The 14,252-nt window shown below is 33.7% G+C and overlaps 1 protein-coding gene across 1 annotated transcript; it reads left to right on the forward strand.

The window, feature by feature from the left end:
• Positions 1-7,736: 7,736 nt before the first annotated feature.
• LOC114040988 (olfactory receptor 4C11-like) lies at positions 7,737-8,660 on the forward strand. Its single transcript, XM_027859208.1, has one exon. It carries the CDS (start codon positions 7,737-7,739, stop codon positions 8,658-8,660), a length of 924 nt encoding a protein of 307 aa, XP_027715009.1.
• The last annotated feature ends 5,592 nt before the right edge of the window (positions 8,661-14,252 follow it).

The following is a 14,252-nucleotide window of genomic DNA, read 5'->3' on the forward strand; positions in this document are numbered from 1 at the left end:
TGACAGTACTTAGCATGGTGCTAGAACATGAGGAGACCTTAATAAATGTTTATGGAATCAATTGTATCTGAACACAAATGACATTCTTAAGGTAATAACTAGCAAGGTCAATTTAAGGTATATGACCTTTGTGATACATTTTCCACCTCAAGTTGTGAATACCTGTTTCTAGGCTCACTGTCTCCTCTGCCCTTCATGGCATGCTGCATCTTCCAGAAGGAACAAGTAAAATCAAACCCAGGTTGCAAATGTTGCATTCGCAGAAGCCTCCCCAAAACTTCAGAATGCTCAGTTATAAAAACATGAAGAGGTCTTCAGGTTCCAGTCAAGAAAGATGAAGAAAGGTGAGTGATGCTGCAATGATTTTTATAAGCTTGGAGCTTTTATTCTTGCTTTGGCCTTTTAGTCCTTAAGGAAGTGGGAACAATACATGGGATATAAATATGAGGTAAAGACTATCTGGTAGTCAAAGTGTAGTATGCTCAAAGAATAATGGATTTGGAGTCATAGGCCACAAGATCAGTCCAACCTCTTAACCTCTGACACCTGTATGGCCTTGGGAGATCCACTTAGCTTTTCTATGCATAACTTTCCTCCTAGGTAAACTGAGGCATTTGGATAAGATGGCATAGTGTTCATTTGTGAAGTCCTGGTAGGGTAATTCTATCAACACTCATATTGTCCTTTGTGGAGACAAAGCAAAAAACAAACAAAAAAACAAACCCACAGGGGGAGATGATGAAGCAATGAATGTTGTCCTATGATCTGTTACTCTTTTCATTCTCATTCTGATTCATTCTTCTTTATCCCCTAACCCACTCCAATTGTCCCTGAGTTCATTTGCTCAGGTCCTCTATCAGTATACATTCTATCAGCCACATTCTCATGACTATTCTTTTATAATAAAAAATAATAAGAATAATAAGAATAATACACAGTATTTATACATTTAAAGGTTGAAGAATATTTTGCATGTTACCTTACTTAATCTTCAAAACAATTTTGGGAGTTAGTTGCTTTTATTACCCCCATTATACTGTTAACCAAGGGAAGATTGAGTGACTTTATCACAGTCACATAACTAAAAATTGTCTTAGGTGGACTTCGAAGTCATATCTTCTTGACTCCAAGGCAAACACTCTACCACAGAGGAACCACCATAGTCTCCTCTATATCCCAGCCCCCATCACTCTCTCTGTGGTTAGTTTACCATTCTCCAAACACTCAGGATGGGATGATGATTTGAAGACAAGGCATTAGGTATCAATTGCAAGGATAGGCTGACTTCACATTCTGGAGGGACTTTTAATACCAGCCTAAGGGGTTTAGGATAGTTACACACCAAATGACAACAAGGAGCATTGTGTCTATTTGATCACAGACAGGAAAAGGCCCAAGCAGTGACTGGAGACTTCTTCCATATTTCTGAGTTGTTTGACTAGATGTAATAATTATTTCTTCCTGTATTCATTTAATTTCTATTCCATATGCAGATATGGTAACATTCTCTACTTTCACATACATCATTGGCTGCTCATGAATCTTGCAAGGTAAGTAGGTCACATCTAATTGTTGCCATTTTTTGCTAAGATAAAAAAAATTTAAAATTTTGTTAAAAATGCTTCAAGGTTAAACAAACCTATCTGTATTAGGCAATGAGTTAGCCATGGAGCTAGGGATCCCCATAGTTCCTCACTGTTCCAGCATCCTTTTAACTATAATATATGGCCATTAAACAGATGGATAGATCACTACCATCCTCAAAATTGTTGTCGTTGTTGATGTTGTTGTGTTTGTCCTTCATTCTCGAAGAGGATCATGACATCAGGGAGATCATGACAAAACTTGCAATCGACTTTGTTTTGAGTGATGGAGGGTGCAAGGTCACCAGCCTCTCTTTCTCCTCCAGAGCCATCTGGGTCCAGTGGCCAGATATTCATCAGGATGACTGGAGATAGTTCAGGATGCAATGGGAGACCCAGGCCCTTTTAAGATAAAATCTTTTCAGGTTGTCACTTTGGGTGAGGTAATACCCATTTAGTGAATAAGGCTCTTTAAGAAGTGAGTCAAGGAATGGCCATTTAAATAAAAACAAAAGTAAAGAAACAAACAAACAAAAAATCATTCTGGGAGTGGAAGACCTTCAGGGTTGCTGGCCAAAAGAGAAAGAGTTACTACTTACATTCACTCTGAGCCCAGAGGGCCCAAAATATAATCATTGAGTGGTGTTTGGTTAGGGGACCTTTTAATGTCAATGAGTTCTAGAGTGAATTGGGTTTAAGGCTTGGTTTTGAGACAAAGTTACTGAGACAGACTACAGAGACAAAACCAGACTATCAAGTTTCAGTCTTTGCCTTTTTTTAATGAAAACATAATACATTGTCAATTCTCAAAAGAAGATAATAGTGTGGCTAATGGTTGATCAGAGATTAAAATCTTTTGTTTTTCCTAAGACCACTGAGCCAGAAGAAAAAGAAAATCAAAGGCCACAGGGAAACATACAAACTGTATAGATTTTATTTTGTTTTCCTGAAAAAGCAAGAAAATGTTCCCAAATCATCTCCACTTAAAAACAATGTGAGTTAAATAAGGTCTGAGGGAAAGGTAGGGATTATTTGACTTGATGGTCCAATTGTGATTATCATCATTGCTAGTTATTGTCTAATCAGCATTTTCCAAGTACTTTCAGGGTTTCAGTTAGACTTTTATTTACTTGTATATGCATTTTATGTGGAATTATATTAAGATATATTGCACTAAGATAATCTCAAAGAGATAAAAATAGATACCTCCTTTTAGAAAAAAAAATAGCATCAAATAACTTAATACTGAAGGCCAGGGATCAAAAGATTATTTATTACATAGATACCAAGTAGTAAATCTCCTGAATTATTTTTCCCTCATTTATGCTAGGCCCTTCACACATGTTTCATTTCCTCAACTAGAATCTAAGCACATAAAGGCAATGCTAAAGTTAGTAGTACTTTGTATCCATTACTTGTAGAAGAGTCATAGCATTTCATAGGTAGAAAAGATTAGAGGTACTCTAGTCTGAATCTCTCATTTTATAGATAAGAAATAGTTTCTGAGAGGTTATATCATTCATAAGGTCACTTATACGTGTGTGCTTAAGGTCACACAAAAGGTGTTGACTAATCTAAGACTCTTCCCCAATATTATTTAACTTTCATTTGTAAGTACTCAATAAATCATTGTTTAAAAAAAGTGATTGATTTGAAGCACCATGTTTTCCCATTAGGGCCAATTATCTTTAGAAATTGAGAAGGAAGGTGGGAATGAATCAAGGACTAAAGGCCTGCAAAAAATCAATTTGTAATAAACTTAATTTTAATGGTATTTTAAATAATTATTGTGATATGCTACACCCTGTAGATTGGTGCCTTTGTCTGAGACAGAACTTTGATTGAATAGAACATGGTCTGAGCCTGAGTTGAAATAGGTGTTGGGGGAGGGAGACAGACAGACAGACAGACAGACAGACAGACAGAGACAGAGAGAGACAAAGACTGAGACAGAGAGAATATAGAAAATATAGAAAGCAAGGCTAATATTATGAGGAGGATTGTGCTGAAATGGTCTAATTTCAGTGACTCCGGGAAGGTCTTGCAGTACCCCTCCCTCTTTCCCCACATTGCCAGGTGCACTATTAAGGCAATAATCTAGGAGTTTAACAATCCATAACTGATTGCATCATGCATTTTTTTCTTTTAAGAGCTGAGCAGGAATCACATTGTACATGTTACCAGTCATTTATTGTTAATATGGATGTATTTATCCGTAATTTCTTGAAAAAAATAATGTTTTTAGTTTAAGGGAATGTAAATTAGAGGATATGTCTAGAGGAAGAAACTCCTCAAATGAAAAAAAAAGAAAGAAAGAAAAGGAGGGAAGGGAAGGGAAGGAAAAGGAAAGGAAGAGAAGGAAAAGAAAGTTGAAAATTATATTATATATGTACATATGTATGTTTGTGTATATATACATATGTTCGTGTATATGTGTATATATGCATAAAACATGAAAAGAGAAGTATTTCCTCCAGGATTTGCTGTGTGTGAAAGCATAATGGTTTATATTTGTTTATAGTTGGGTAATTAGGTGTTGAAGCAGCTAGAGGACTGCACATGGAATAGAGAAGACCTGAGTTCAAATTCAGCCTCAGACACTAATCAGGTATGTGACCCTGAGAGACTCACTTAACTTCTCCCAACATCAGTTTCTTTATCTGTAAAATGGTAATAATAATAGTACCGATCTTTCAGGACATGAAATGAAATAAATGAAAAAATACTTTGAAAACCTTAAAGCACTATGTAAATGTCAGTTAATATTTTTACTATTATTTGTTTGTTGAACATATAATAGCTCTCAAAAATACCTCTCTGGGTCATCAAGCATACATTGAAATAAGTACTTCTAACATGCATTTACTCCTTTTCACATTCCCTACTATTTTCAGATCAGTAATATTGGTTCCTATATATTATACTGATTTATGGTTATAAAGTACTAACTAAAATGTTTTCATCCTCATAGTGTCCTGTTATTAAGCAAATGGAATGCAGTGGCTCACAGTCTGGACTTCTTTTATATCTTAGAAATCTTGAGTTCAAATCTCATACCATACACTTATTTGTGGTACTGTGCAAATCAAATATCTACCATGTTCTTTGGTTTCCTTGTTTGTAAATTAAGTATAACACCTGTAGCACTTAAATCCTGGAAATTATATCTTTTTGTTGATTCTATATAAAAGTTTGTAATTAAAAAATTGGGCATTCCTTAACATGCTATTTAAAGGGCAAATGTGATTACTTGATTAGTACCTAGCTCAGTGACACAGTAGAGAGAGTTATGAGCCTAAAGTCAAAGAAGACTCAAGTTCCAATGAAGCCTGTGGTACTTAATTACTGTGTGTCCCTGTGAAAATCACTTATCCTCTATCTGCCTTAGTTTGCACAACTAGAAAATGGGGATAATAATAGCACTGCCTTCTTGAGTTGTTGTGAGGATCAAATGAGATAATAATTTAAAGTTCCAGGGTCTAATGGATTTGTATTTTCTTTTTTTTTTAATTTACAGGACAAGAAACTGAATTATTTAAAGGGTAATTGGCATGCTGGAATTTCCAGTGCTGGTAAAGTGCTGACCTCGTTGTTAGGCAATGTGAGTTGGAACCCCAGCTTAGCTAGTTGAATAAACTTGGGCCTGTAAGTCTTCTTCTCTTGTACTATTTTTTTCTCATTCATAAAATGGCTGGTTTGGATTAGGTAACCTCTAAGTTACTGTCAGATTCTTAATTTATGATCATGTGACTCAAACTCAAGTTTTGTCATCTTGTAATAAAGTAAAGAGGAAAATTTTCTAGACCAAAATCTTCTCCTCACACTTATTTCAGTTCCCAATTTGGTAAACTTACTTGTCAGTTGCTGTTACCCCTGCCTCCAGAAATGTTTGGACTGGAAAGAGTTCAAATTAATATTAACATAATTTTTAAAGTGATTTAAATGCATTTTTTAATTTCAATCTCATGACAATGTTATAAATTAGACACTAGAGACATCATTTTATTTATGTGTGTAGGTATCTCATGTTTGTATGTATGTGTCTATAGATGTGTTTGTGTCTATATTCTCCCTTTATTTCCTCTCCTCTCTTCTATTCAGCTCTCCCACCATCCCCTATCCTCCCCTTTCCTGTCCTTATCTTTCCCTTTTTCTTTCAAAATCATTTGATAGTACCAGTGTTCTTTAAGAACTTTTCATTTCAAGGATTATTTAATGAAATATTAAATATATATTTGGCATTGTCCTTTGGGAAATAAAAATAAGATTTTCAAAGATAAGCAAGGCAATGGAAGAGAAACATAAATATTATCTCTTTGTTTTAAAATGAAAAAAAGGAAAAATGTGGAATATTGGATGAAAGTAACAATAATTAATGAGTACGCTGATTGCAGGGACTAGAGACTGTCCTTGTCCCTAGAGGCATTGCAGTGGGGTGGATTAGGTAGTTGACCAGGAGTGAAGAGGAAATAGCATCCCTTCATTCTTTCCTCTGATATTCATTATATTTGTGACCTTCAATGAGTCATGTAACCTCTTTTAACTTTCCCTATCTCAACAATAAAATGGCTATAATCAAACCTGGAAAGGTTACTCCACACAATTTTATGGGGTCATATAACAATGTATATATTGTTCTTTTGAATCATTAGTTACATGTCAAACATTATAATTTTTGTATATTCAACATTTTTTATGAATGACTTGGATGAAGCCATAGATGTGAAACTTATCATATTAGTAAGTGGATGAGACAACTAACATACTGGATGACTGTCAGTATACAAATCAACTTTGACAGGCTTTCATCATTGGTCTTGACATCATATCATTTAACAGGGGTGAATACAAAATCCTATGTTTTGTTTGAACCATTCATCAGCACCAATAGAAGATAAAAGAGATATACCCAGACAATACAAAAAAATGTGAAACAGATCTAGCGGGCAAATCAAGTCTAGATGATTTTGGGCAAGTGAATTTGCCTCCCTGAATTTCAATTCCCTTCTCTGCGAAATAAGGTGATTGCCCTTGATAATTTTTTATGTCTCCACTAGAACTTAATCCGTGATATATTGAACTATGTGCTTGAAAGAAGTCAACAATCTGACATGCCACCAAACATTTTAATGGGACCTTGGCTGTGTTTGAGTCCTATTGTTCAGAATTAGAGAGATGATGATTTCAAGGAATTTTTCCCTTGTTGATTCACATATGGATCTGTGCTAAGTTTGGGTAACATTTAGAGAAGGACCTTTATGATCTCTAGCATATTCAGAGAGGGTAAACCAGGAAGGTAGTCTTTTGAAAATCATGCCATGGAAAATAGAAAGTTTATCAGAAATATAAGAGTCATTATCAATTTTTGGTAGGGCTGTCAGTCACATGAGAGAGACAGGAAAAAAAAAGACAGAGAGAGATCAGAAATTTTAATATTTGATCTCAGGGGATAGAACTAGTGACAATTTTTGTAGATTACTGAGAAGTAAATATAAATCTCCTATCAAGGAAAAATCTTTTAAATAATTTGAACTGCTCTAAAATATAATAGAAACGCAGAGACATTTTCTTCTTTATTGGTTATATTCAATTGGAGGCTGGATGATTATTTATCAGGGAAGGTGTAAAAGATATTCCTTTTTAGTTAAGAGTAGACAAAGACATCTTATGAGTTCCCTTCAAAATTTGAGATTCTAGGAAAGGAATTACTGAATCAGAACAATCTGTGTCTGTATTGTTTACAGCATATTAGAAAGTATATTGGGAGATTATAGCAATTACTCCCCAAGATGTATCCACATGTTGATTATATATACGTATATATATATATATATACATACATATGTACATATATATATATATATATATATATATGTCTGCACAGAGGAAAGTTCAACAATTTCTCTCTCTCACACACACACATCCCATGAACAAAAAATATGTTAGATGAATTGGAGCAGATTATGGGGGTGCTTTGTATTTAAAACTTTCCTATGTAAGACTGAAAATAGGACTAACAGAAGCTTACCTCAAGCAGAGTCAAGCAGGGTTTCTTTTATGGAGACCTCTCAAATTCTGCTTTATTAACTCTTCTTTATTCTTTTGTTACATTAACTAGTTCTCACCTGTGTCCTTCCCACTTGAGTCCTAGAGATGAGAAACAATGTGACAGAATTCATTCTGCTTGGACTGACTCAGGACCCAGAGAAGCAGAAAATTGTATTTACCATTTTCTCAGTGTTCTACACTGCCACTGTGTTGGGGAACCTATTAATCATCGTGACAATCAAGACCAGTCCCACACTTGGTTCCCCTATGTACTTTTTCTTAACCTACTTATCCATTGCAGATTCTTGTTTCTCTACCACTACAGCTCCCAAACTGATTGTGGATAACCTCTCTCACAAGAATACCATTTCCTTTGATGAGTGCATGACCCAGCTATTTGCCATGCACTTTTTTGGCTGCATGGAGATATTGGTCCTCATTTTAATGGCCTATGATCGCTTTGTGGCCATCTGTAAACCTCTACACTACTCAGTCATCATGAACCGGAGAGTGTGTGGGATCCTGATTCTATTGGCATGGGTAGGGTCATTTCTGCATTCTATTGCCCAGATAATCCTCATCTTGAGTGTGCCCTTCTGTGGTCCCAATGTGATTGACCACTATTTCTGTGACTTACAACCTTTATTGAGGCTTGGATGCATGGACACATATGTACTAAACCTCTTAGTAGTTTCCAATAGCGGAGCCATATGCTCAGTAAGCTTTGTTTTGCTGATGATGTCCTACACAATTATACTGCACTCCCTGAGAAATCATAGTGCAGAGGGGAAGCGTAAAGCCCTCTCCACCTGCAGCTCTCATATCATTGTTGTCATAATATTCTTTGGTCCCTGCATATTCATGTACACTCGTCCCCCAACCACATTCCCTCTTGATAAGTTGGTATCTGTCTTCTATACCATTATAACTCCCTTCCTCAATCCTTTGATCTATACCCTAAGGAATGCAGAAGTAAAAAATGCCATGAAGAAGCTATGGAGCACCCGAGTGACTTTAGGTGATAAATAATGTGTTCGAGCATATTTATTTTTATTTTTATAAGGATGTTTGGTCCAAACTGGAAGAATTAAAATTGATATATGAAAATAATAAAGACAATATTCAGGAATTCTTAACCTTGGGTCCATGGACTTTTAACAATATTTGATAACTATATTTCAATAGAATTTTCATTTACCTTCCAATTCAATGTATCTTATTTTATGCCTTTGAAAATGTTATTCATTTTAACATGAAAAATTTAAAACATGACATTTGCTATGTCAAATAGTAAAAAAAAGTTAATATGAGGACTTTATTTTGTTTCCAAGTGAAGAAAAGATAATGAAGTCATAAAAGAGAGGAACTTTTGTAGCATAATGGAGAGAATGCTGTGTATCAAATCCCATCTTTCTTTTTAATTTCTTGTACAGCTTGGGGGGAAAAATTAATTTTCTATATGTTTGTTTCATCAACAATGATATCAATGATTTGGACTATAGAACCTCAAAGACAGGGGTGGAAAACATGCAGCCTCCAGGCCCCATGTGGCTTTCCATGTCCTTGGGTATGGATTTTTGAATGAGTCCAAGCTTTACAGAATGAATCCTTTTATTAAGAGGATTTGTACTGTGAAGTTTGGATTCAGTAAAAGGGCTACACTTGAGGACCTGGGGGATCACATGTGGTTTTGAGGTTGGAAATTCCCCGCCCCTGCCTCGGGCCTTTTAGACCTCTAAATTTGTTGCCTTGTGGATATAGGATAGAAAAAAAAGTGAGCCTAGATGAAAAAAACGTGGTTTGAGAAATAAAGAGGTACAGTATCAAACTGAGATAAATTAAATCTAAGAATTAGAGTCTCCCTTGCTAATTTCAATAATCAACATTTTACCTCTCATAACTCCATGACCAAAATTCACTTCTTCAATTCACTTTGCATTTTTCCACTTTTGAATATGCTGATCTACATTCAAGCCTGCTTGACAGAAAATTTTGGAAGACCTATGATACATTATATGAATTTCTTATATAATGTAGCCATTTGGAGGTTTTCCATATCATTCTCCCAATAACATACTTTTATAGACTGATCTTTCGTTAAACACACACACACACACAATCATTGGATTAAATTGTGGGTGAAGTCTTCAACTTTGAGTCATAAAGACCTAGGTTAGATTCAACTAGCGGTACATTTTAGCTGCTGGGCCATAGCAAGTTATTTAATCTCACTTGGCTGAAATACTGTAATACTTTTTTTGTCAAATCTTCCCATTTTCAGTATTTCTTTATTCCAATCCATTTTCCAATTATCATAATTCAAGTCCTGTGTTTCTTTAAGGTGAAACCTGCTAAGTATGATCTTGCTTCTTTCTCCATAGTGTATGGATTGCTTCTTTCTGGCTTCTTGGAAGTATTTTTTTTTTGGGGGGACCTGAACATTCTGAAATTTTATGATTATTTTCCTGTGAGATTTTCTTTTGGAATATCTTTCAGGTAGTGATCAGTGAATTCTTTCAATTTCAATTTTACCTACTGGCTCTCACATACAAGGCAGTTTTCCATTATAACGTGTTGAAATATGACATTCATGCTCTTTTTTTTTTTATCTTGGATTGCAGGCAGTCCAATGATGCTAAAATTATCTCTCCTTGATTTATTTTCTAGGTCATTTATTTAGGTCATTTCCAATCATATATTTCACATTTTAAACTTTCTTTTCCTTATTTTGACTTTGTTTTATTGTTTCTTGATGTCTCATGGAGTCAGTATTTTCTACTTCTTGAGTATAATTTTTTAAGGAATTATTTTCCTTAGTGAGCTTTAGTAACTATTTTTCCATTTGGCCTATTCTACCTTTGAAGCAGTTCTTTTTCTCCAGTGATTTTTTTTTTACTTCTTTTATTATTTAACTAATTTTTAAGGGTTATATTCTTCAGTATTTTTGAGGCTTTTTTTTTACCAAGCTGTTAATTCTGTTTCATATTTTTTTTACTCTTTTTTCCCCTAATGTTTTCTCTACCACTCTTATGTTTTTCTTTAATTCTTGTTCTGCTTGTGTCCAATGTGATTTTTTTTCCTTTAAAGTTTTGTTGTAGCTGTTTTCACATTAAAATAAATAGGAAAAAAAAGTTAAGGAGATGAATACAATCTTAGAAAACTTAGATATGTTAGACTTCTGGAGAAAATTGAATGAGAATAGGAATTATAACTTTTTCTCAGCTGTTCATGATGTATTCACAAAAATTGACCATATATTATGGAATAAAACCATCACCAAAAATGTGGTGAAGCAGAAATATTAAATACAAATTTTTTGCAACATAATGCAATGAAAATTACATTCAATAAAATATTATAAAGGCATACATTAAAAGTTAATTGGAAATTAAATAATCTACTCATAAAGAATGAGAGAGTTAAAGAATGAATGATAGAAATAATCAAAATTTCACTTAAGATAGTGAAGACAATGAGACAATATTCTAAAATTTGTGGGATTCAGCCAAAGCAGAACTTGGGGAGAAAAATAAATATATACCTATATATACATATATACATATATTAGCTGTATGCTAATGAAAGAAAGAACCAATCAATGAATTGCGTAGAGAATTAAAACAATTATAAAAGGTAACAAATGATTGGTGAATTTGATTTAAAAAAAAGAAGAAAATCAAACTACCTAAATCAAAAAAGAAAAGGGGAATGCATTACAAATGAAAATTAATTTAAACAATTATCAGGAACTATTTTGCCCACTTACATGTCTGTAAAAATGTCACTTTAAATAAAATGGATAAATAATCACAACAAATAAAAATTTTCTAACTTAATGGAAGAGGAAATAAAATACTCAAATATTCCTTTGTTAGAAAAAGAAATTGAATAAGCCATAAACGTACTCTATAAGGAAAAAAAAATCCCAGAAGCAGATAGATTTACAAATGAATTTTACCAAACATTTAAGGAACAGATAATGCTAATGTTATAAATACTATTTGAAGAAATAGGTTAAAAAAAGAAATTCTACCAAATTCCTTTCATGACACAAATATGATTTTGATACCTAAACTAAGGAGAGCAAAAACAGAGCAATAAAACCATAGGCTATTTTCTCTTAAAACTATTGATTCAAAATCATCATTATTTCTATATACTACCAACAAACTCAATGGGAAGAGATAGAGCCAGCACTTCTAATAAACCATTGAATAATAACAGTGATAATGGATATCCTTGCTTCACCTCTGATCTTTTTAGGAAGGCTTCTAGTTTATTCCTGTTATAAATAATACTTGCTCTTGGTTTTGAAAGATGCTACTTATCATCTTAAGAAAGAATCCATTTCTTCCTTTGTTTTCTAGAACGAATGTTGGATTTTATCAAAAGCTTTTTTTCTGAATGTATTGATATATTGACATAATTTTGATATATTTTTATTGATATGATTAATTGTGTTCATTATTTTCCTAATATTGAACCAACTCCACAATCCTGGGATAAATCCTACATGGTATATAATTTTTGTAATAGATCTCTGTAATCTCTTTGCTAGTATTTTATGTATAATGTTTATACCACTATTCAGATATCTGTGGGTTTATTTTATAACCTGTAACTTTCCAAAAGATGTTAATTGTTTCAACTAGTTCTTTAGATGATTTTCTAGGATATTCTAACTACATCATCATATCATTTGTGAAGAGTGATAGGTTTGTTTCCTCAATGCCTATTTCTATGCCTTCCATTTCTCTTTGCTGTCATTACTATAGTTAATATCCCCACAGAGAGTAGGGCAATGGGATAGAGAAGTCAACTCAAAAATGTCAAGAAATGACCAGCTGGGTCAGAGTCTTTATAAATTACATTTCACTTATCTGTGTAAATGACACAGTGTTCCACAGAATATAAATTCTGTGAGGGCAGGATTTATTTTTTGTTTTTTTTTTTAACTTTATTTGTTCATCTTCTAATGCAAATCCCAACCATTAGTAGTTTTGAAATAAATAATTATTGAATGTAGTGAATTTTCCATGTTAGCATAGACTTACTTTTATTAATACATGTATATGTATATACATACATATATACATACATCTTTATAGGTGGCCCAGTAGATGGAATCCTAGACTTAGAATCAGTAAGACCTGAATTCAAATTCTGCTATATGTGCTTCCTCTGTTTTGACCATGGGAAAGTTACTAAAACTCTCAGGACCACTTCCCTCAGTTATAAATATGAATAATCATAGCACCTACCTCATGGAGTAGGTAGGATCAAAGAAGATACTAAATGTTAAGTGCTTTGAAAACCTTTAAGCAATATATAGCTATTGATAATGAACAGCTACTGCTGCTGCTGCTGATGTAATCAGGGTGGGTATTATCTCTTTAAACCCTAAGTTAATCACTTCAGCAGAAGACTACACAGGCAAAAGAGGGGCTTCATGGGAAAGATTGGCTCCAGCTGACCAAACAAGCAAAAAAAAAATAGGAGAATAAGTAAAGAATCTCTGAATCTCTGCTGGTTGGTCTATTTTATGAAAGCCTTGCAAATAATAAATGATTAATAAATATTTGGTCCATACATTGATCAAAGGGTAGAGCCTTTTACCAATCTGAGGTGAATAGCTCACGAGAAAAATTCAAGTGTACAAATTATATTTCAAAATAAATTTTATTTTTTTAAGAGAGAAAACTTTTGATATTAATTCCTCTTAATATAAAAATCACCAAAGATGAGATTTTCTTCTTTTGTTATTATTTTTTTTTGAGTGAGGAAATCAGGGTTAAGTGACTTGCCCAGGGTCACACAGGTAGTAAGTGTCATTTGTCTGAGATTGGATTTGAACTCACATCCTCTTGACTCCAAGGCCAGAGCTCTACCCACCACGCCACCTAACTGCCCCTTCTTTTATTATTTCAAATCTAAACAAAAACCCTGAGTTGAGAAATCCATCATTTTCCATAAAATAAATAACAGCCAACTGTGAGGGAAGAGAAATTCTTAGGTTCAGTGTAACTGGTATAAGAATATTCAAATCAGTGGGAAGGATTTTGAAATCTATACCTGCTATGTATTTCCTATGTGACATTGCCACAACAACTCCCAACTCTGGGTCCCTTTTTTTTTTTAGGGGCCTAGATGATCTGTCCTCTGAGATAACTTCTAGCTCTAATTTTGTGATGAAAAAAATAAGAAAAATATGAGAATGAGGAAAAAATATTGCAAAAAAATTTTTTTAAATCAAAGTTGAGCTTACAACTTTGAGTTCTCATTGTTGTTTTCCCCACTGTCCAATTGCTCTGCCAATACTTACTCCATGGGCTTGCTTAGAATAACTCACTTTTAAATTTGCTGACTTTATTTCAGCATGGATTGGCATATAATTTTAAAAAAATAGTGGCATAATGAATACTACTTTATTAGATATATAATATTTATTATTAGATGTAGATTATATATGCCTGAAGTTTTGCTGTAAGTTTTCTAAGAAAGCAAGGCAGAGTCTGGTCTATGTAACAAACTTGACAGGACCACCAAAGAGAGACAGGAAATTAAAGAGAGAGAGAGAGAGAGAGAGAGAGAGAGAGAGAGAGAGAGAGAGAGAGAGAGAGA

This window comes from Vombatus ursinus, unplaced genomic scaffold, assembly GCF_900497805.2.
Source record: "Vombatus ursinus unplaced genomic scaffold, bare-nosed wombat genome assembly UNPS02014163.1, whole genome shotgun sequence".
NCBI classification, from domain to species: Eukaryota; Metazoa; Chordata; class Mammalia; order Diprotodontia; family Vombatidae; genus Vombatus; species Vombatus ursinus.